Raw genomic sequence first — 22,145 nt, forward strand, 5'->3', positions numbered from 1 at the left:
ACGACCCCACACTTGCAAGGAAGGTGCTTATGCCCTTGAGCTAAATCCCCAGCCCCTAATAACTTTTTTATAACCCAAAAAAGTGATGTTCCTTTTTCACCCCTGATTTTATTTTTCTTGGTTATTCTAGCTAAGTATTCGCCAATTTTGTTGATCTTTTCAAAGGACCAACAGTCTCTTCTATCGGTTTTCCCTGTAGATTTTCTGCTTTCTGTTTCACCAATTTCTTTAACTTTTGTTCTTTCCTTCTTCCACTTGCTTGAGTTCAATTTGCTGTTAACCATCCCTGCTCTGTTTCTTAAGAGTAGAAACATTCATTTTGAGACTTTTCATCTCTCCTAACATAAAAGTCTGTAGCTGTAAATTTCTAAGCATTGTGTTGGCTTTCTCCTATACATTTTGATGCATTTATTTTCATTTTCATTCAGCTCAAAATATTCTTTTGTGGGCTGGGGATTTAGCTCAGCGGTGTAACACCTGCCTGGCAAGCTCAAGGTCATGAGTTTGATCCCCAGTACCACAAAAAAAAAAAAAAAATATTCTTTTGTGATTTGTCTTTAAATTCTGGTTAATTTAGAAATGTATTGCTTTTTTTTTTTTTTTGAAATGTGTCGCTTTAACTTCTCACATATTTATGTGTTTTTCAAATTTTGTGGGTTTTTTTTTTATTGGTACCAGGGATCAAACTCATGACTGTGCACTTGCAAGGCTGAATCCCCAGTCCCTAAATTTTGTGTTTTCTTATGTTTTTGGCGCTAAGGACTGAACCCAGGGCTTCCAGCTTGCTAGACAAGCCTTCTACCACTGAGCTGAATCCTCAGCCCCGAATCTTTTTTTTTAATACTGGGAATTGAACACAGGACTATATCCCCAGCCCCATCCTTCTTTTTATAAATTTTTTTTTAAATTTTGATAAAGGATCTTGCTAAATTGCCAGGGTGGGCTCCAACTTCCAACCCTCCAGCCTCAGCCTCCTGAGTAGCTGGGATTATAGGCACAGAGCAGCATGCCTGGCTTTATTTCCATTCCATTGTGGTGAAAAGTGGTTTGGTAGGACAGGCGCACACCTGAAATCCCAGCTATTCGGGAGGTCAAGGCAGGAGAGGAGCTGTGAGTCCTGATGCTGTCTCAATAATAACAGTAGCAAGAGACTGAGGATGTAATTCAGGGGTCTCTGGGTTCAACCCCGAGCCCTGAAAACATCCTGAGAAAGTTGGTTTCTATCTCTTGGGCCTTACAGGGCCCGCCTCATGTGTGGCATGTGCTAAGATCCATCCTCCAGTCTGAACTACATCCCCACACCTTGAGACACGATTTTGTTGCCCAGGCTGTGGTCAACCTGCTTCAGCCTCCCAGAGTGCAGGTATTACAGACCGGTTCACGTATTTTTTTAATTCTCTTATTAGGGGTGTGTTTTACCTGATGTTTTGAAAGATACATGTCAGAGAGCCGAGCTGGCTTTGCCAAGCACCAGTGAAACACACCCTCGAAGGCAGGCGCCGCGGTAGCCAGGATTGCCGCTCGGAATTTCAAAGGGGGCGCCCTGCCGTCTGCTCACCGGAAAACTTGTGAAAGGCCCAGGACCACCTGCTCATTGCTCCTGGGACTGGCTCATTTTCTTTCTTTCACTTTTAAAATATAAAACATCTTGATTTAAAATTTCTGGAAAATGAGTTTTATCTAACTGGCAAACAGTTTAATAAAAAACTCTGAATTGCTAGCTGTGCAGACTGGTGCAAGCACACCCGGTTTTACTGCTCCTACATGAAAACTATCACCTCTGACACTCACACGTCCTAATTACTGTCACACCCTTCCAGCCCTCCATTCTGCTTACTGCACCACATACACTTGAAACCAACAAGTTGACATGCGGGCGGATGCTCCCTTTTTTGGTACCTGTAATCAAACTCAGGACCCTGAGTTTCCCAGGCAGGTGCTATGCCACTGAGCTATATCCTGGGCCCAGATACTCCTTTGGGTCCAAGTTTTGGGAAACTAGGTTCAATGCAATGAACCTCCTACCATGGGAATCTTTTTTTTTTTTTTCCTGCAAAGCTTTATTCCAACCCGGACCCAGCTCAGTCCGTGGTGGCCGCCTTCCGCATGGTGCCAACGCTGTCAGCAACTCAAGCTTCCCCCTGGAGCGGATGTGCGCCCCACCCTTTTCTCAATGAACTTGAGGGCCCACTTGTCCTTGGAGACCTTCAGCAGCTTGACAGCACGCCGCTCGTGGGGCCTGAAGCCGCACACCTCCTGGATCACGTCCCGCACGAACTTGGTGTGCTTGGTAAGGCGCTGCAGCAGCAACTGTGCCTCGGTTTGCTCCCGTTCTTCGTCACCTGTGGCTCTTGTTGAGGCCCACGGCCATGGGGTAGCGCAGGGCCATGGCTGCTGCAGCAGAAGACCTTGAAAATCTTTTTTTTTTTTAATCGTTACCGGGGATCGAACTCACAACTGCGCGCTTACAAGGCTTATGCCACTGAGCTAAATCCCTGGCCCCCAACCACGAAAATCTTATATTCTTAACAGCTCTGTCGTCTTGCTCCCCCAAAACTGGACTAATCTGCTTAAATGTTTTTACTGGTACATACAGACATCCAATTCCCGGACTCCCATCACTCACACAGTTACAGAGGTCCACGCGTGAGGGTCCTTGTTCGGAGCTACTCACAGGCAGGAACTCGAGTCCCCCTCACCCTTTCTTCATCTGTGACAGGGAGAAGGGTGCCTGCCAAGTCAGCAGGCACTAAACGGAAAGGAAACTGCCCTCACCACCACGCTGTGCTGCGCTCTAACTCCTGGGGTCGGATTCGTTTCAGACTCTCTCGCCTCACGTTCAAACCTTTGTTAAAATGCTTTGTACAGTACCATAAGAGATCTTCTGGCTCTCAGAAACTTCCTAATAGGAAACCGCTTGTTCAATGGATTTTTTTTTTTTTTTTTTTTTGGTATTGGGGATTGAACTCATGACCTCAGGTTTGCCAGGCAGGTGCTTATGCCTCGGTGCTAAATCCCCAGTCCTAGTGGAATCTTTTCACTTACTCTTTCAACATTTCCTTGGGTTTCTGACACTGAATCATTAAGAGTCACAACTTGTAAACCATCTTCCTGGTCACTGCAGCATGGCTGTACACTCACCAACATTTTATGTTTCTTTAGCACTTTTTGCAGTTTGAAACAAAATGTCATGTTCATGCTTTGTTCACGATCCATCACCTCAATCTCAGCTCAGACCCTCTGCAAGCCGGAACTTGTGGTTACCAAGGTTTCACGCACTCTTCAGTTGAGGGTCTCTGCCTTTTTGCTGTCTGGTTTTGTTTACCACACCAGGCATTATTCTGTTGTAACTATAGTGACCATGGGGGTCAGCTGAAGTAACAAGCATGCACACATCTGGCTGCAGTGGCTCCTAACAGCAGTGTTGAACCTGTGCACGGAAGCCAGGCTGCTGCCCTCTGAATGTGCAAGAGATTTCTGGGGCCAAAGATGGGGTCTTGCAACCATGGTGAGGCCCACCTGGAACCTGCTGAACAGTCATGACAGGCCCTCCCATCAACCTCTTAAGACAGAAAAAGCCTGACTTGTTTTTAGACCCTTGTTCACTCTAAAATTTTGAATTTTCCCAGTGAAGTCTGCTACTGAAATTCGTTCATCTGTCCAGTCTGACTTGGAGTTAGATGATTTTTGGCTACAGGAAATTTCTACTTACTCACTCTCAAAGTTCCTTTTCCTATATTCCCTCTCCAGGTTTTTTCTTTCTTTCTTTTTTGTACTGGGGATTAAACTCATAACCTTGCACTTGCCAGGCAGGCGCTTACACCACTAAGCTAAATGCCCAGCTTCAGTTTTTTCTTTTGAGACATGGTCTCATTATGCAGCTGAGGCTGGCCTCAAATTTGCAGTTTCTTCTTCTCAGCCTCCCAAGTGCTAGGATTACAGGTGTGTGCCACATCGGGCAGGCTTTCTTTGCAAACTCTCCTAAGCCACTGCCTGGGACTCCCAATGCCACCAAAGGAGCATAGTGAGCAGCTTCCTGCAGGAGGCAGAAACAGCAGAGCCTCCCCAACTTCCCAGAATCAACACCTGTAGTTGAGGGAGCTGCACCTGTGCTGTAGCCAGTGCAACTGTGGGGACAGAGACCCTGGGATAGACTGACCACTTTTCATTTTTGCTGCTCCAGATTCTCAGAATGCCACTGCTAACTACTTCTTCTGAAGTAGTTAGTAGTATTTTTTGAGTGATTTTTTTTCTAGGCAGGTATTATTTGGTTTAGGTTGGCCTTGATTCACTACATAGCCCAGGCTGTCCTCAAATTTCCGATGATCCTCCTGCCTCAGCCTCAAGTGGTGAGATTACAGACGCACACCATTATCCTTGGCTTTTTTGGTACCAGGAATTGAATTCCCGACCTTATTCCTGCCAGGCTGGTGCTATGCCACTGAGCTGCATCCCCAGCCCCTTGCTTTGTTCTGAGACAGAGCCTTGCTATGTGCTTCAGGCTGTCCTTGAACTCACTATGCAGTGCCAGGTGGCTTCAAATTCGTGGCCATTCTCCTGCCTCAGCCCAAATGTTGGGATTACAAGGGTGTGCTGCCACACCCAGCTGTGGTGGTACTTATTTTCCCAAATATCTCTTGTTCTGCCTTCTGCCTCCTAGATGCACCATTTCCTTGAATTTCTGAGGATTTTAACCCTAGTCATCCTGGGATATCTGCATCGAGGTGGCCTCCTGACTTCTCTGTATCTTCCTGTTCCAGCTGCCTTGCTTTCATCACTCTAAAGGCCTTAGTGGTTTCTTTCCTAGCTTGGGAGGGGACAGGAGGCTCTTCTCCACAGCTGCTGTGCAGTTTTGCAGCTGTTTGTTAAACCTCTGCCCTGAATGCAAGAGCTGCAGGGACTGAACAAGTAGTAGCACATCATATGAGGCAGTTGTCAAAGACCACGGAGATCCCCATACCCTGCACTCAAAACATCACAATGGTTGCATCTTATGTGATTATGGTACATCAACCAAGGACTGTAACACGGGCTCAGTATTTCATGCACCCAGCATTGCAGTGGTGATGCCTTGGCTGCTCCCTCTCCCACAGGCCCCCCACACCAACACCTAACCCTAGACCCTCCTACCACAAGAACTTCAAGATTGCCCATCTCCTTGCCGGGCGTGGTGGCTCACGCCTGTAATCCCAGCACTCAGGAGGCTGAGGCAGGAGGATCGTTGCGAGTTTGAGACCAGCCTGGGCTACAAAGTGAGCTCAAGGCCAGCCTGAACTGCACAGCGAGACCCTGTCTCAAAAAGACCAAAAAAAAAAAAAAAAAAAAAAAAAAATCGCCCATCTCCAATTCCACAGATACAACATCTCTGGAATAAACAGCGAAGCCCTGACGTGCCTCCCTGGCAGGTGTACTTGCTGACAAGCCCAGGGACTAGGGCCACCGTGGAGGGCTGGGAAGCCCCTCATGCTCGTATCCAGCTCTGCATCGTGGACTGGGGCCACGGCCTCCTGCGCGCCCACCTTCGGGTGCCACTGTCTCCCGGAGACCTCTCGGGATCGCTGCAGAGCTGTGCACCTCACGGAGACCGGCGGGGTGGGAGGATGAGCCCGCGGGCGCCCGTGGTGGGGTCTTGGGCCGGGTGCGGAGTGTGGCGTGGTCCGCAAGAGGGGTCAGGGCGCGGCGAGGGAATCCTAGGGCACAAAACCCGACCTGACTTCCGCGTAGGGCCCGCCAGCCGGGAAATCTCGCCCACCCGTAAGGCCTCGCCTGCGCCCGGCCACAGCCGCCGAACCCAAAGCCCGCGTTGCTTGCGAGAAGACGACTTGAGGGGTCCCCCAGAACACAGGGTGGATCGCAGACTCCGCCAGGAAGCGCTGAACCGCTACGACACATTCTGAATCCGGACGCAGACCAAGTCACGTGTGATGCGGCAGCGGTGACGCTCAACACGTACGCGACGTGCATAGGGAACGTGTGCACTGTGCGCCGCCAGAGCAGGGCGCATGCGCAACGGGACGCAGGCAGCAGAGCGCCTGCGCAATGACTGGCGGAAGGAAGGGTGCATGCGCATTTGGGTGCAGGGCCATGGGCGGGGTGTGGACTGTACGGCGATGGCTGTTCCCGGTCCGGTTCCGACTCTGGCTTCCTGGAGCCGCAAGTGAGCGGACTCTTGAAGGCCAGCAACGCCGCCATGTACCCCCCGCCGCCGCCGGCGCCTCACCGGGACTTCATCTCGGTGACGCTGAGCTTGGGCGAGAGCTACGATAACAGCAAGAGCCGGCGGCGGCGTTCGTGCTGGAGGGTGAGGCAAGGGTGGTGCTGCGGCGTCCCCCGGGGAGCAGGCACTGCGCGTGGGGCGCGGGGCGCAGGGCGCAGACCTTCGACAGTTCTCAGAAATCTTTGACACTGCCTGAGCCTTCTCAGAACCCTAAAAAGTTCAGTGCAATAGTAATATTCCCCGCTTAGTTCCCCCCAGGATGTTCGAAGTAGTTCAGGCTAAAGGGCGCGTAGGCAAAATAGGGCAGGTGCCCAGCCATGTCTGTCCTCGGTCAGATCGCTGGCATCGCAGGAGTCATACCGCAACGGAAAGGTCTCAGCGTGGTTCGCACTGTCAATTTTCCTGTCACTTGCAGTGCTGCCCTGCAGGGCAAACCCTGCTGACCCGGAGCTTTTCCCTACGCAAATATGCACAGTTGCCCCATGGGACTTTCCAAAGAACTTGATGGCCTCCCTGGATCTGTTACAGTGAAAGAGGTAGAGCTGTCATGTTTTCAGTAAGACGTGTCATTCTTTGCCCTCTCCCTAGAAATGGAAGCAGCTGTCGAGATTACAGCGGAACGTGATTCTCTTTCTGTTGGCCTTTCTGGTTCTATGTGCATTCCTGTCCTACACCCACTCCTCCAGCCAGTGGAAAGGTACCAGAAACACAGTGACGCCTGAGGATACTTGGGCTAAGGGCAGATGCGGTCACGCAGTCCACTGTAATAGCTTCAGGAGGCCTATATGGCAGCAAGGTGGCAGGAAATGCAGAGGGGTTGGAAGAGGGAGCAGTGTGAAATCACCTGACTGTGACACACAGATGTAGTTGGGGCCGGATAACTGCTGCCTGGGTATCTGAAGTCAGCACTACTGTCCCTGGCTTCTCTCCTTTAGAGAATGTTAAGCATGAGCTTGAACACTGAGTCCTGACCGTTCCTTTACTGTCCTAGCATGGGATACCATGTGTCAGGAAAACTCAGCAGATTTCTGGGGAGGACAGAGAGCATCTCCCAAGCTTCTCCAAGATGGTTGCCCTGGGGGAAGGCTTCGGCACCCTGCAGGTCATGTAGGCAGATTGCCTGCTTGGCACTGTATTGTGCTCTGGGACAGCCACTGCTGAGGAAACATGGAAGAGGCACAGGACACACTGCAAGAGCTTTGAAAAATACTAGATTTCCTCTGCCCATTCTGAAATCCAGTGACTTCCCAGAGCCCTCCTGTGTGGCCCTCTTGCTAAGTCTCCCCAGAGCTGGTGGTGCCATTGAGATGGAGGGTTCTCTCTGCAGCTCTAGGTGGCAGCCCCACAGAAGGGGAGAGGCTGAGGGTGGAAGTGCCTCGACCGAAACCAGCAAACCCGCCCGTCTTACCAGCTCCTCAGAAGGCAGACACCAACCCAGAGGATGTGCTTACAATGTTGCCTCAGGTACTTGCAGTTAGCACTCTGTGGAGTCCCGCATTGCAGGGTGGTTGGTACTGCTTCAGTCAGGCCGAGCACACCTCTTCTCCTACCATGCACTGTGTAGTTCCCCGTCACGTGCCTCTGTCCTGGGCTGGCTGCATGAGTGCTGGGGAGGAGAGAGACATCGTCACCTGTTACCTGGACACCCACTGTGGCTGGTTCCTGTGTTAGGTGCTTGCCCCATAGCAACGAAGACCGGTCTCTTGTCTTGGGGCCACAGAATGGGAGGAGGAGAGGCAGTGAGAGGACAGCAGCACACAGGATCAGGTCGGCAGCATAAATTGTAAGTTGTGAAAGGAAAGAGCAGGAGGTGGGAGACAGGAAGGCAGTGGGTGCTGCGGGCCAGGGTAGCCCCTTGAGAACACTATCTGCAGGCTGAGAAGCCCATTTGTGGTCAGGATAGGCAGAGTAGGACTAAGTCCCTGACACTACCCAAGCAAGGAGGAGGATATATATTTCTGGAAGAGAAATTCCTGGGGCTGAGTTGGGGGACAGGTGTCAGAAGGAGTGTGACCAGCATGGTGGTGTCACCTGGAGATGTCAGGAAACTTGGCAAAAGGACCTGTGTGTGTTGGCTTGAAGCCAATTGGTAGGGTGGGAATGCAATGTTGAGGCCTCCAGAAAAGAGGGCAAGATGCAGGGAAAACAGGGCCGTGGACACTGTGGGGATCTTGGTGACAGAGGGACACTCTGCAGGACAGGGTGAAGGCCTGTGGACAGCAGATCCCTAAGCAGAGTGAGGGTTGCAGAACAGTCTAGAGATATGGAGAAGCTGCCAGGCTCTGCTGTATTGGTGGTGCCCAGGAGGCAGTGGGGCCCGTCCATGGGCAGGTAGCACCGGAGTTCCCATAGAGATGGTACATATTGTCTAGCAAGAGTAGAGAAGGACCAGGCCTAGGCCTGGGGTGCTGGGCTAGGAAATTTGGGGTGTAGAAGCAGGGAGAAGGGAGTCCAGAAATGGGACAGGCAGTAAGAGAGCCAGAAGCAAGCATACCAGTGGGAGTTGGCTGGGGACCAAACACGGCCTCGCCCAGTGCCTAGAGAGTGGGTCAGTGGCCACTTACAGGCAGCTCTGTACCTGTCAACCTTGGATGTCAATCACTAATGTCCACGTGGCCCAAGTGTGGCCAGCTGACATGGCCTCGAGGCTTCCCTTGGCAGCCAACTACTGGGTGGCAGAGCACAGCTGGAGGTTGGATGGCTCCCAACCTGAGAGGAGCCCAGCCTCTGCGCACTAGTCGGGTCCAAACGTGAAGGGTTTGTGGGTGAGCTCGAGGCTACCATCACTTTAAATACATTGTTGTTCTTTCTGCCTGAGAGAGGCTGTCATATGCAGATTGCTGGATGTTCCACCCAAGTGATGGGAAGTGCAAAGCAGCAGGAGGAGGCTATGGGGCTGCAGAGCAAGCCCACGTCCTGCTGTAGAAAATAGCATCTGTGTAGCTGTGTCTGATTGGCTCTGTGGTGGAGGCTGGGGTTGGAAAGGCCAGGATGGTCTCAGCCTGCGGTGCTGGGGGAGGGGGGGGCACTGTGCAACAGTGGCTGGGGGAGCCTATCTCAGGTGAAGGTCCGTGCGCAAGGGGGAGTCAGTTTTCCTGGACAAGGCGGATCCCCAGGTCACTGTGACGCACATGGCATGTTGGTTTCTGGATGTAGGTGTGTGTGCCCATATAAGGTTTTGGTGTCTGTTGGGGTGTGTATCTGGATTCTTGTTGCACATTGTAGAATCTCGGGGTTTCTAGGGCATGGGTTATGTTAATATACTGCGTCGTTTGTCTGCTGAGGATTCTCTGACCATTCACAGCTAGGCCATGGCTGGGGTACAGACCTGCTGCCAGGGAAGGACCGGGAACAGGGATGCCCCTCAGTGGGTGGCAGGCCTGTGCCAGTATGGGAGGGAAAGCCATGGCTCCCTGCCAGCTTCCAGGCTGAGGCCATGACTCCCCTGCCTCCCATCCACAGAGTCTTTGTCCGTGCTATTTCCCCACTCCAAGCTCTGTGGCAGTGTTGAAATCTCCATCCAACCCTTTCAGGCCTGAACGGCTAGCCAGGGGGCACATTCCACACTCCTAGGGATCAGGCTCTCCACCTGGCAGACCTGTTCAAAGTGGAAGCTGTTCCCCAAGATAGGGAGCTCATGGGGTCCGGCCCTGTCCCGGTGGGCGTGTGGGAGGAGAGAGGCCTGGGCCACTGTTGAAGCAGGGGATGTGTTCTCATCTGTGACTCTGGTGTTTGTCCAGAAACCTCAGAAGCCTGTCTGGCGGCGACCGCCCCGTCTGCAGATCAGAGCCCCCGACATCGGCTCCAAGGATGGGACACAGGGTGAGGCCCTGCGGAATACTCGCCAGGAAGAAACCCCTCTGCGAACAGTCATCAGGTACTGAGAGCAGCAGCCTGGCAGGGCTGGCTGCTCGGTCACAGGCAACCTTGGGGACTTCACAAGCAGACTGGCGCTTTGTCTGCAGCTTCCCACTGGACACAGTGTGTCTGGGAAAGGTGTCTTCCTTGAGATTTAATTATGCAGTCACATTTCTTTTTTATTTTTCCTTTCCATTCTTCCCCCCCCACCCTTTTTTTTTTGTGAGACAGGGTCTCACTGTGTAGTTCAAGTTCAGACTGGCCTGGAACTCACTATGTAGCCCAGCCCAGGCTGGCTTTGAACTCCTGGTGATCCTCCTGTCTCAGCTTCCCGAGTGCTCCCCTCTCTGGTGTTACTTTTTCCAGCACCACTGCCTTTAGGCTCCTTGTGCTCCAGTCTCTGACTCCAAGGCTTTCCGTGTTGGGACAGCTCTCGCATTGTCCTCTCCACAGGCAGATGCCCATGCTGGAGGGTATGGAGACTGACTGCCTATTTTTTTGTCCACATGGCCACAGCACCTTTGGAGTTGGGGCCCTCTGCTACAGGGTAGGAGTTCATGGAAGGCAGAGTCCCAACAGTCCTCCTCGTTTCTTGCAGCTGGCGGGGAGCAGTAATTGAGCCTGAGCAGGGCACTGAGCACCCTTCAAAAAAAGCAGCTGGTGTGCCCACACCTTCTTTGCCAGCGGCCAGGACACAGAAGGAGCCTGGTGAGGACCTCTGCTGCCCAGCCTCCCAGGCATAGACCCAGCCTGAGCCACATGCCTCTTGGCCCCCCAGGAGGAGCCCTGGCCCCCGTCCAAGTGCCCCCGCAGCAGGAATTTCACTGCTGCCTACATTGGCTTGGGAGATTTGGTTACACAGCTCTATGCTTGGGCCCAGCTGCACCTTGGGATCCCTGACCATGACTTTAAGTGTCCCTTTGCCCTGTGCCTGAGGAGTCTTTGCATGGCAGCTCTGCGCGTGCCTGTCCTTCTGTCCTCATGGTGTTCTCTGAGGTGAAAGTGCCTCCGAGTTCCCACTCTGCAGCCAGGGAGCGACCAGCGCTGGCCTTACATGGTGCCTGCCGTGCCAGTACTGTGGCCACCTCCACAGGCCCATAGCTAGCATAGCCATGTCAAGGAGGGCGGCTGGTGTGACACTCGTGTTCACCACTCACTGGATGAGGACAGAGCTTCTTAGAGTGCTGGCCAGCAGGACATGGCTACAGCCAGTAACCTGCTTGCTGTCCCTGTGCATGAACAGCTCCCAGCTCTGCATCCATGTCATGCTCTGTGAGCCTGGTGAGCAGGTTTGCTGCTTTGTGTTGCATTATGGGGTGGTGTCTGTCCCCCAAGACCAGATGCTCCTGTGGCCTGAAAGAGGTGATAATCCATACACACCCTGCAGGGCAACCTCAGTGCTTGGGCATGCCGTGCTGTCCCTGAGGTCCCATTACAACCCCTGGGTCCCCAGAATCACTGCTCTGCTACAGTGCTCTCTGCCCTTCTGCTCCCACGCCACCTCTGCACATCCCTCTGCCCATGTTCACTGGGGGCACCACAGAAGGGCCCCAGCAGTGGGGAGCCGGGTGGCGTCCCCACTACCTGTGCTCTCCCCTCCAGCCTCCCCAAACAGACGCCAGAAAGGGGTGATCGAGGCCTTCCTCCATGCCTGGAAGGGGTACCGCAAGTTCTCCTGGGGCCACGATGAGCTGAAGCCCGTGTCTAGGACCTTTAGCGAGTGGTTCGGCCTGGGCCTCACCCTGGTCGACGCCCTGGATACCATGTGGCTTCTGGGTTTGAAGAAAGGTACTCGAGAGCTTGGTCCTGAGCAGTGTGGGACTGTTTCCTCCTGGGCTTGGGCTGTGCCTCCTCAGGCACAAGACAGGATGTATCCTGGGTGCTCAGGGCCTGATCTTATGTCTGCCGTCCAGGGTCAGTTTGAACAGCTGTCCCCTGGCCTCCTTGAGAGCCAAGGGTGGGAATGGAGGGGTTGTCCAAGGGATATCTCTGGCCTGTTCCACAGGGCACAGGAGCCCCCGATCTCCATAGTGTCCACCTGAGGCCCCCGGGCCAGCTAACTGGAAGTGTCTGGGGTACTTCTGGAATTGGTAGTAAAACGCTTGGTGGCTTAACAGCTTGAGGACCTCAGCAACTCCCTGTCGTTGCATCACAGTGCTTGTAGGGCCACCTATGTTCCCCAGGGCTGCTGTGCTACCTTTCCTGACTGTACAGTGACAGCCTCCAGGTCACCCCTAGCCGCAACAGGCCCTGACACTCTGCATGGACCATTCTCTCAGGAGGACTGGGGAAATGGAAGAGAAGGAGATCACGAGTCCACTCCTGAACCCCACTCTTGTTATAGAGTTTAAAGAAGCCAGGACATGGGTGTCAACAAAGCTAAACTTTGAGAAAGACGTGGACGTCAACTTGTTCGAGAGCACCATCCGCATTCTAGGGGGCCTGCTGAGCACCTACCACTTGTCGGGGGACAGCCTGTTCCTGAGGAAAGCCGTGAGTGGCTCCTGCTTGGGCCTTCTTCCGGCTTTGTCTCCACACACATCCGCCGCGCCCTCAGGAGGAGCCCCCGGCTCTGCTGGCTCGCAGCTCATTCACTGTCTGCAAGGCTGGGAGGCCACCAAGCTGAATCTCCCTAGTTAGACCGAGGTGGGAAGAGGCCCTCGGGACCGACAACATTGATCCTGTGCTGCTCTTCTCTGCCAGGAAGACTTTGGAAACCGCCTGATGCCTGCCTTTGCCACACCCTCCAAGATCCCGTATTCTGATGTGAACATCGGCACTGGAGTCGCCCACCCACCCCGATGGACTTCAGACAGCACTGTGGCTGAGGTGACAAGCATCCAGCTCGAGTTCCGGGAGCTCTCTCGCCTCACAGGGAATAAGAAATTCCAGGTAAGATGGGTTGCACGTCCCAGGGGAGCTGGTCCTTCCTAGTTGCAAGTGCCCTCAGTGCAGTGCATATGTCCATGCATGTGTGTGTGTGTGTGTGTGTGTGTGTGCATGTTAATCTCCCTCTGTGGTATTTGTTGGCTATAAGAAAATGTTTGTGGCTATCACGCCATCTCTAGCTGTTTTCTGTGTGTGAAACTAAAAGTGTCCCAGTAAAAAAAACTCCACTCCCCCCGGACCTGCAATTCCTGCGCCATCATCTGTCTGTCAGTTGTGTGCTGAATCTCAGCAATGTAATGTAAGCACCTGGTGAGCAAGAGGCTGTGAGCTCAATCCCTGGTACCAAAAAAGAAAAAGAGGAAGAGTAGAATCTCGCAATGCGGGCCCTCGGTGCCTGGCCCCTTTGTCCATGTTGCTGTGTGGTGGCAAAGCACAGCCCTCTTGGCCCTGGCATGGGGACAGCTTCATGCTTGTCCGCTCACCTTCATGGGTTTCGCCCCATCCAGCCCGGTGAATACACCTGCTGGGAGTTGGGCTGACAGACAGCTGCTCTTGGGGTTTGAGGCTCTGGACCTGGACCTGGTGGGGCTGGGCCAGGTGGCGATCCTGTGTGATTCTGTGGAGGGCCAGGCTGTCTTCCCCCATGGTCATGCCTTCTGTGTTGCCCACAGTGTCCAGCACACTGTTTCTTCACGTCCTCATCAGTGCTTGTTGTCTGTTGTCATGGTGACCAACCTCATGGTGTGGTCTTGTGATGGTCTTGCCCCCGCCTTTTGCCTGTAGTGACTTGAACACTTTACTATGTGTCCTCTCTGGAGGAATGTCACTTTGCATCCCCTCTGGTAGCCAGGGGTGGAAGCCAGGGCCTGGTGTACAAACATGCATGCCACTGAGGTTTCTGCTCGATGTTGCAGCCTTTCTTGTGGTCTTTGCACAGTGCAGAAACTCAGATGGTGCTGGCCTCCTGATCTGGGTTCCAGAGCTTCCTGCAGACCATGAGACGCTCCCCACAATAATCCCTCCCCTATTTCAGGAGGCCGTAGAGAACGTGACGAGGCACATCCACTCCCTGTCTGGGAAGAAGGATGGATTGGTGCCCATGTTCATCAACACGCACAGCGGCCTCTTCACCCACCTGGGCGTGTTCACACTGGGTGCCAGGGCCGACAGCTACTATGAGTACCTGCTGAAGCAGTGGATCCAGGGTGGGAAGACGGAAACACAGTGAGGCCATTTCCACTGCCCTCGGGCCAGCTTCCCCGCTCCTTCTGCCCCGTCCTGTCAGGACCTGTAGCAGTGCAGGATGAGTGTGAATATGTCCCCTCCGCGCCCTTGTGGGGTGAGGGGTCATGTGCACATGGCATCTGCACGCGTGAATGGGTGGTGCAGCCCTCAGCAGGTCATGCAGTGGCACGGCCAGGGGATGCTGACCCACCGGTGTCTGCAGGCTGCTGGAGGACTACCTCGTGGCCATCGAGGGGATAAAAGCACACCTGCTGCGGCGCTCAGAGCCCGGGAAGCTTGTCTTTGTTGGGGAGCTTGCCCATGGCCGCTTCAGTGCCAAGATGGTGAGCTGTGTGGGCTGGGCTGGTGGGGCCTTCTTTGTGGCTTCTAAGGCGCCAGAGTCTGCATGTTAGAAGGACAAGGACTTTGGGCCAAGAGAACCAGTGCTGTTGGGGTGGACTTTTGCTGCCCATCCTGTCTCTGGCCAGTGCTTCACTGACTTGCCAGGAGGACATGGGGCCCCCCACCCCCAGCTAGCTCTCCTTCATGGAAGGCTCCTCAGGTGCCCAGCAGGCAGCAGTGGGAGACAGAGACCCAGAGCAGGAGACGCTGGGCCTGGGCCCTCATCCAGCGTTGCCCCCATTCCCTGCTGGGGGACGCTTTCCCTTGGGAGGGTGGGGCTGAGCAGGCAGGTGGTGCAGACCCGGATCCAGCTGTGAGGAGCCCCTCTGATTCCAGGACCACCTGGTGTGCTTCCTGCCAGGGACGCTGGCCCTGGGTGTCCACCACGGCCTGCCCACTGAACACATGGAGCTGGCCCTGGCACTCATGGAGACCTGCTACCAAATGAATCACCAGATGGAGACGGGGCTGAGTCCCGAGATTGCCCACTTCAACACCTTCTCCCGGCCTGACCTAAAGGATGTGATAGTCAAGGTGAGCCTGGGGTCCCTCTCAGGTGGGGGTGGCACCCGAGAGTTTGGCCGTGCCCTGAGCTTCCCCTGTGCCCCAGCCGGCGGACAGACACAACCTGCTGCGCCCTGAGACTGTGGAAAGTCTGTTCTACCTGTATCGTGTTACGGGGGACCGCAAATACCAGGATTGGGGCTGGGAAATCCTACAGAGCTTCAACAAGTACACACGGGTGAGTGTTGGCCCCAGCATCACAGGTGCTGGCAGTGGCATGGCTGGGTGCCACAGGCCTCGGACAGGCTGTACCCTGGGGTGCTGCTGCAGGTCCTAGTAGGCTGGGCCTCTGTGGCTGCACCTCAGCTGCGCACAGCCTGATGGGGGCTGCTGGCATCAGACAATCATGCTTGGTGGCTGCCCATGCTCTTCTGGGAGAGGTCCCCACAGTGGCCCATATCTGTTGCCCACTGTTGAAGAGGCAGAGTCCAGAAAAGGCTATATCTAGCCCAGCTCTTGGTCTCTGCAGTGCAGCCATACATGCCTGGACCTAGCCCTGGCTCTCTATGTATTGCTCTGGGCCTGGGGCTTCCTCTAGCAGCCCCTGCCCTTTCTCCACCAGTGTGAGGCACTGGGCCCTGGAGACCCCTCAGTCTGGGTACTGCATCCCCAAGCCTTCCCTGGGGCTCATGCACTGTGGGGCCGGAACTGGGGGTATTGCCTGTAGCTAGTGGGTCTCCCAAGGGCTGTCTCCAGGTGTGCAGACTCAGGTGCACAGGCTCGTCTCCAAGCCCTGTGCTCTCACACAGGTCCGTTCAGGTGGCTATTCTTCCATCAACAATGTGCAGAGTACCCAGAAGCCAGAGCCCAGGGATAAGATGGAGAGCTTCTTCCTGGGCGAGACTCTCAAGTACCTCTACCTGCTGTTCTCTGATGATCCAGACCTGCTCAGCCTGGACCACTATGTGTTCAACACCGAGGCCCATCCCCTGCCCATCTGGAGCCCTGTCTAGGGGTGGCGCCTGGCCTGGGCCTGCAGGAGGGAAGCAGTTGCCTCTGGGACCGCGAGTGTTTTCAGAGCACTTGTGGGGTGGCAGTGGGCAGCTGCTGAGCGTCTCTTATGTTCCTGCCCTGGCCCCTGGCCATTGTCTCTGCCTTGGTCCGCAGGCACAGGGTTCAAGACGAATGGTCTATGGCAGCCTCTGGCTTTGTCCTCTGTGACACTCAAATTGTCAGTCCCAACCCTTGAATATCCATGGATTACTGCAGGGAGCCATGTGGTGGTCCCAGGGCCACTGGTCACTTGGCAGCTCCAGCCTCTTTCTGAAGAGCTGTGGGGCAGCTGAGCCTCACCCCACAGAGTATAGGGACATTCTGAGCTGAGGGCCAGGCCGCCTCGGCCTGTTGTGGTGTTTACATGTTGGACTCAGGGATCCTCCCAGCTGCTTTGCAGGGCCCAGGCTGCCGGACAGAATGGAACTTCCCAGCTGGATGAGGTCAGCTCACTGCCCATTACAGTGCTTAGAAACGAGGGTCCCTGTGGGTAGGAAGAGCCCTGTGGGGGTCCGTGGGCCCACATCTCATATTGGGCCGCTTCGTGCAGCAGAGCAGGACCCTCACCCTGGGTAGCACCCTGTGGCCAGGACAGGCAGCGCCTGTGCTACAACCTTCCCAGAGTGAGGTCTTTGTACTTTCGTGTGGTCCTCCTCGTCCTGGGTGTCAGGGGCAGTGTTCCTGCCCTGAGGCTGATGCCACCCCCCAGGCCTGGGCCCTTCGGGGCAGCACATTGCACTCCTGTGCGAACTCTGCCAAGCCATGGTTCAGGAGACCCCTTTCCCTGGAAAGCCAGAGCACAGACAGGGCCTCAGGGCCTTCATGCCCCACACCCCTCCAGACCCGGCTCCTGAGGTGGGTAGGACCTGTCTTCTGGCCACTCGTAGCTTGGGTGTCCTGGTTGCAGCCCCATTCCATCCTAGGACAGTGCCCAGGGACTTCCCCTGAGCCGCCTGCCCTCAATGGCATCCTCAGGGAAGGGCCAGCTGATACATCCACTGCCCTCCCCACATCCCCACAGGTGGCTATGCCACTACCCTTCTCGGTCAGGCTAATGGGTGGGCAGCCAAGGACACACATTCCTCTATGCCAGCTTCCCTCGAAAGTATGCTGTGAGGGCAGGGCTGGCTGGGGTCTGGAACATGGAGACAGCAGCTGTTCTGGGGCCAGGGACCAACTGGAGTGCTTATCTGCTGTGCAGTGAGCTGGCACTGGGAGCAGTGTGGCTTTAGGGCCCCTGCCCTGTGCAGAACACCATCTTGCGGGGTCTTCACCCTAAAGTCGACTTCTGCGCCAAGGAGTCTGCTTTATTAAACTTTTATTGGTTTGGTGGCTGTGTGCAGCATCTGCTCCCTCTTGTGGGCCTTGGACAGGATAGTTGTGCTGGCCTGCCCCCAGGCATCCACCCAGCCCCCCCCCCGCCCGTGTTCCAGTGGCACTGCCCTGGACTGGCCACCATGACCCACAAGGGGCCACCCCCTGAGGTGTTCCCTCAGTTGTGCTGGAGTTGCAGGAACAGCTGCCCCTCCTGTGAGGCTGGCTGCTGCTCATTCCTGGCTGCCTTTACCCACTCCCAAATGAGGCCAGCCTCCAGCTTGCGCGCCTCGACAACAGATGCAGGGTCCTCTGGGTGAGACGCTCTGCAGAGGAGCAAGGGTCCACTGAGAATGGTAGAGGTCCCGAGCCCATCCCACCTAGCCCAGCTGAGGGGCCACTCCACTGACCTGAGGTCCAGGTGATGGGCTCCACCCTGGATCATGACCGCAATCACAGACTCACTAAGGTTCCTGTGTATCTGTAGGCAGCAAGAGGACCTTCACATCAGGTGGGCCCACTACAACCCCCACTCAGGGTGCAGCCAAAGCAATAAATCAGGCCAAGTGTGAAGCCTTGGGAGCCCCAGTGGGAAGGAAAGGTCACAGAGTCAGACCTGAGTCCACAGTAGTTGACTGAAAACAGGAGAGGAAATCAAGAGGCTCAGAGCCAAATGGTAAGGACCAAGGACAAGTAGGCAAAGGCAAAGCGGACTTGATGGAGTCTGGCAGGGAAACCCACCCAGGACCCCTGAGACGCCCCTCCCCCCCAGCCAAGACTCACCCCACCGCCAGCCCAGGGATCCAGGTCACCGTTGGAGAAAATGATTTTGGTGGCACCCTTGAGGTCTAAAAGGGACACAGCAAAGACAATAAGGGGCTGGTGTATGCCCAGAGCTGAATGTGGGGTAGTACAGGCCCCAGCCTTACCGCCACCCCCGAAGCTGGTCTGCAGCCAGTTGGGCCGGGGCCACACGCCCCACTTTTCCAGGCAGTACTGCTCTCGGAGCTCCTCGGTGAACAGGAGGGTGGGGAACATGTCGCTCACATTGTTGCTGCTGAATGTCAGGTTAATCTCTGTGCAGGCCTGAGGGTACCATGTCAGGTCAGGTGACAAGATACTCCCCCACCCACCCTGCCAGCCCAGGTCACACAGGCCCACCTGGTAGTCCCAGGCCTGGGCATCAGAGCCTGAGCCACAGCCAGTAGGGTCAGCACAGCTGTGGTACAGCTGGTAGATGTCATAACAGTGCTCCATGCCTGAGGTGTTGTAGATCATCCCTGGGGAGGAAGGAGGGGTATGGGACAACGGCCACCAAATTGTCCCCTTTGGGGTGGGCTCCCTCCCCTGATGTATCTGTGAGGAAGTCTACTGGTCTCTGCCATCAGCTATGACCTGATACCCTCCTGCTGGACAGGGTGGCCCGCTGCACTCCATCCCTACCCACCGTCCTGAGCCCAGGCAGCCGGGAGCAGCTAGGGGGCTCTCAAAAGCCTGGGCCAGGGCTGCAGGCCCTTGCCTGCTAATGCCAGTGGCCCATACTCGTCCCATGTACAACCGACCCACCTGCCAGCATTCGGAGCCCTGTGATCGGCTGGGCCTCATTCAGCAGTATATCACAGCCAACCTGGGTTGAAGGAACCACAGTGTGCTTCAGCCATGGAGCCAGCCAGCTCCACGCTCACTGGTCCCAGGAGTGGGGCAGAGGCTGTGGACCCTCGGGACACAGTGGGAAAAGTGGCCCAGAGCCCGGGGCCCAGCCTGTGGCAGCCTCCCCAGGGAAGGGACCTTACCTTGACAGGGTTGGCGGGCAGAGGAACCAGGAAATCAGTATGGTATGGGTAGTCCATCATGGCCAGCACGGTGAAGGCGTTCCGAGCAAACATGAAGAGCTGTGTCAAGTCCTCCGAGCCCGAGAGTAACTGACAGGTCCCAAACTCCCGACTAATCCGCTCATGGGCTGCAGTGGAGGGGCAAGGGTTTGAAGCTGTAGACAGATGTGGGACAGAAGGTGCAGGATCCGGGTGTGGGTGTGGGTGTGGGTGGGCCCGCCTCCTACCTCCCTGCAGATACAGGTTCCGGATCTCCTGGAAGGCCTCGCGCACAGCCTGGACACACTTGGGGCTCTGGCTATAGAAGTCCTAGAGAGGATGCAGCAGTTGTTACAGCGCCCAGCTGGGCTGGCCTGGGGGACCCCCAGAACCCCACTCACCGCTGTGACATCACGGAAGAACTGATAGGAGTCGACAAGGCCTGCGACAGCTACCACGGGTGCACTGGCCGCTAGTGCACCTGCCACCAGGTGGGGGTACTTTATCCTCATGTAGGCGCTGAGCATCCCGCCGTAGCTGGCCAACGGAAGACACTATGAGGCGCCAACCCAAGCTGCCCTGGGGGCTGAGGGTTCTAGGACCCACTTACTCTTTCCTGCCTCAGAGGCCGCAGACCAGCCCTGGAGCTCCAAGGAGTCAGGGAGGCAAAGTGCCTCTCCGGCCCCAGGGCAACGAGGACCCACCTCCCTCCGAAGGTGATGGTTGGGCTGTCCTGGGCACAGAGGTCTTGCCGCAGGACCTGCAGCAACACGGCGAAGTCGGCCAGCGCCTGCTCCACAGTCAGCAGCTGCATGAACCCATGCTGGGTGGACTGGGCACCAAACGGGAGCGACTTCCCATAGTACCGCTGCGGGTGGGAAGGAAGGACAGCTGAACCCCTCCCCCACCCGCACACCAGCCCTGGTTCCTAGGAAGGCCGGTACCCACGTGCTCCGCAAAGATAAGCAGGGCCTCCTGCTGCTGTGCCAGCTCCACCAGGAAGCCTGAGTTGTTAGCAAAGACCCACACGTCGCCCTCATTTCCGGTGTAGAAGAAGATGGGGCCCTTGGGCTGCTTCCAGAACTTGTCTGTGGGAGGTGGGGTGATGGTGGTGAGGCCAGAGCCGCAGGGCACCGGTCGGGGACAGGAGCTATGGGCCCCGGGGGATAGCCCACCTGACATCAGGAAACGTTGGTGGAAAGTCTTGTTGCCATAACTTTCAAAGTTGAAGTGGTCCAGGAGCTGTTCAAAGTAGTACTCCCGGTACTCAGGGTCAGTGCTGTGCTGGCCAGAGGGCTGATCGGCTCCAAGACTGAGCAGCATCAGGCCCAGCAGCAAGACAGAGGGAGTAGTCCTGCGGTACACCACGTCCCTGTACTGGGAACCCATTCTAGCTCTGTAAACCGGCACTGTGGTCACGTGAATCTGGTCACGTGACCAGGGATGCCTTGTAATAGCCTGGGTGCGGCTAGTCCTGAATCTCGCTGGAGACCAAATAGCTGCCAGCCTCTTCCTCCCACTAGTCCCTTTCTTAAGACCTCAAGGTTCCTAGGCGCTGATTATGTCCTCATGGAGACTATCACCATGGAGACCCAGGAATTCCATGGAGGGCTCAGGGAATTTTCAGGGAAGCCAAGGTCTCTGAGGCCCCAGCCCCACACCCTACCGCCCAGCTCCTCAGTTCATCCTCACCTGGCCCCGACATGGCACAGCCCCAGGAATAGCTGTCTGCTCTCAGCACTTTTTTTCCTGGCTTCACTGCCAGCCCCATGACAGGCAGGGCCTGGCTGTCCAGAGTCCTTGAAGCGGGGGGGGGACCAAGGCCAGTGATTCTAAGAAGGGGTGCCAGGCTTTTCCAAGTAGTGGCACATCCCCTGGAGTACAGGCAGGGGAGAGTGTAGCACCTGTGCCCCCAACCAAAGGGACTAGGGTCTGAGCCTCTGCCTGGAGTTGACCCTACATGATGGGGAAGGAAGTGGCCAGGCCAAGACTTTGTGACAGACCAAGTAACCTGTAGCCAACTCAGCACATTGGGCTGTGTCCATCTCAGTGGTGGCTGTCCTACAGGAACACAGGCAAGATCTAGGACCCCTGCAGCTGTGGAAGAAGGTGACAGCTCACCTGACCTGAAACCATCCCTGGCAGTGCAGCTCCCCTGAGGCTGTGGGTGAGGGAAGACTGACCCTTTCGCCCCCAACTGTCTCCAGGCCATGGTCCCAGCGTGGTGACAGTGAGTGTTAGGGACGTGGTCGGCTTGAGACCACTGCATGACATCAGCATCCCTGTCAGTACCCACTCCATCCGCAAGAGGGGGTCCTGAGCCACAGCACTGCATAATCCCTGTCCTGGGGCTCTGGGTGCCCTGCCCCTCACTCAGTCACCCAGGGCAGAGTCCCCAAGCATTGGTGTGCCAAGCAAGCCTTACCCTGCTGCAGGTGCAGAGCTTTGAGGGCCTCTGTGTGGCCCAGAGGCAGGCCGGGTGGGCACGTACACCTGCAGACCAGCAGGGCATGAGCCTGGTGTCTGTGGAGGACACAGCTCTGAGCCACCCGTCCACAAGGACCACCTGATCCCTGCTCCACATCACTGGGCCGCCCCATGCCTGACCCCTTGAGACCACTGAAGGTGCCCAGCCCCTGGCCGCCAAGTCTCTGCTCCAAGACCTGGAAGCTGCTGGTGTTTTTTTGTTTTTGTTTTTTGTCTTTTTCTTTTTTATCAGTACTGGGGATCAAACTCATGACCACACACTTACAAGGCAGGCACTTATGCTACTGAGCTAAATCCCCAGCCCCAAGCTGCTGGCTCTTGTATACACTACTGTCACACAGATCCAGGCTGTGGCACCAGTCCTGGGGGCACCCACATCCTTGGGG

At 55.6% G+C, this 22,145-nt stretch overlaps 2 protein-coding genes and 1 pseudogene across 4 annotated transcripts; 1 reads left to right on the forward strand and 2 right to left on the reverse strand.

Moving 5' to 3' along the window:
• Window positions 1-655: 655 nt before the first annotated feature.
• On the reverse strand, window positions 656-5,953 carry LOC134474971 (large ribosomal subunit protein eL36-like; annotated as a pseudogene).
• Window positions 5,954-6,064: 111 nt separating this feature from the next.
• Man1b1 (mannosidase alpha class 1B member 1) lies at window positions 6,065-17,481 on the forward strand. Of its 3 annotated transcripts, XM_003472961.5 has the most exons (13): window positions 6,066-6,301; window positions 6,806-6,914; window positions 7,545-7,681; window positions 9,958-10,094; window positions 10,674-10,783; window positions 11,678-11,863; window positions 12,420-12,568; window positions 12,779-12,967; window positions 13,998-14,188; window positions 14,412-14,532; window positions 14,927-15,124; window positions 15,201-15,332; window positions 15,904-17,481. In XM_003472961.5, exons 1-13 carry the CDS (start codon window positions 6,191-6,193, stop codon window positions 16,105-16,107), a joined length of 1,974 nt encoding a protein of 657 aa, XP_003473009.1. In that variant the 5' UTR covers window positions 6,066-6,190; the 3' UTR covers window positions 16,108-17,481. The 3 variants fall into 3 exon arrangements, with proteins under 3 accessions (XP_063100178.1, XP_003473009.1, XP_013011260.1); XM_063244108.1 differs by lacking the exon at window positions 11,678-11,863 and having other exon boundaries at window positions 6,065-6,301; XM_013155806.3 differs by lacking the exon at window positions 6,806-6,914 and having other exon boundaries at window positions 6,135-6,301.
• Dpp7 (dipeptidyl peptidase 7) lies at window positions 17,449-22,076 on the reverse strand. Its single transcript, XM_023566389.2, has 12 exons — window positions 20,448-22,076; window positions 20,221-20,360; window positions 19,977-20,140; window positions 19,674-19,809; window positions 19,521-19,602; window positions 19,255-19,421; window positions 19,028-19,088; window positions 18,623-18,741; window positions 18,391-18,547; window positions 18,245-18,309; window positions 17,872-17,942; window positions 17,449-17,787 (listed from the first exon to the last, which is right to left on the reverse strand). The coding sequence occupies exons 1-12, from the start codon at window positions 20,659-20,661 to the stop codon at window positions 17,640-17,642; spliced, it is 1,524 nt and encodes a 507-aa protein (XP_023422157.1). The 5' UTR covers window positions 20,662-22,076; the 3' UTR covers window positions 17,449-17,639.
• Between the last annotated feature and the right edge of the window lie 69 nt (window positions 22,077-22,145).

The sequence above is a fragment of the Cavia porcellus genome, unplaced genomic scaffold, assembly GCF_034190915.1.
Source record: "Cavia porcellus strain 051 isolate PalLab524CR breed Dunkin Hartley unplaced genomic scaffold, mCavPor4.1 scaffold_49, whole genome shotgun sequence".
Taxonomy (NCBI): domain Eukaryota; kingdom Metazoa; phylum Chordata; class Mammalia; order Rodentia; family Caviidae; genus Cavia; species Cavia porcellus.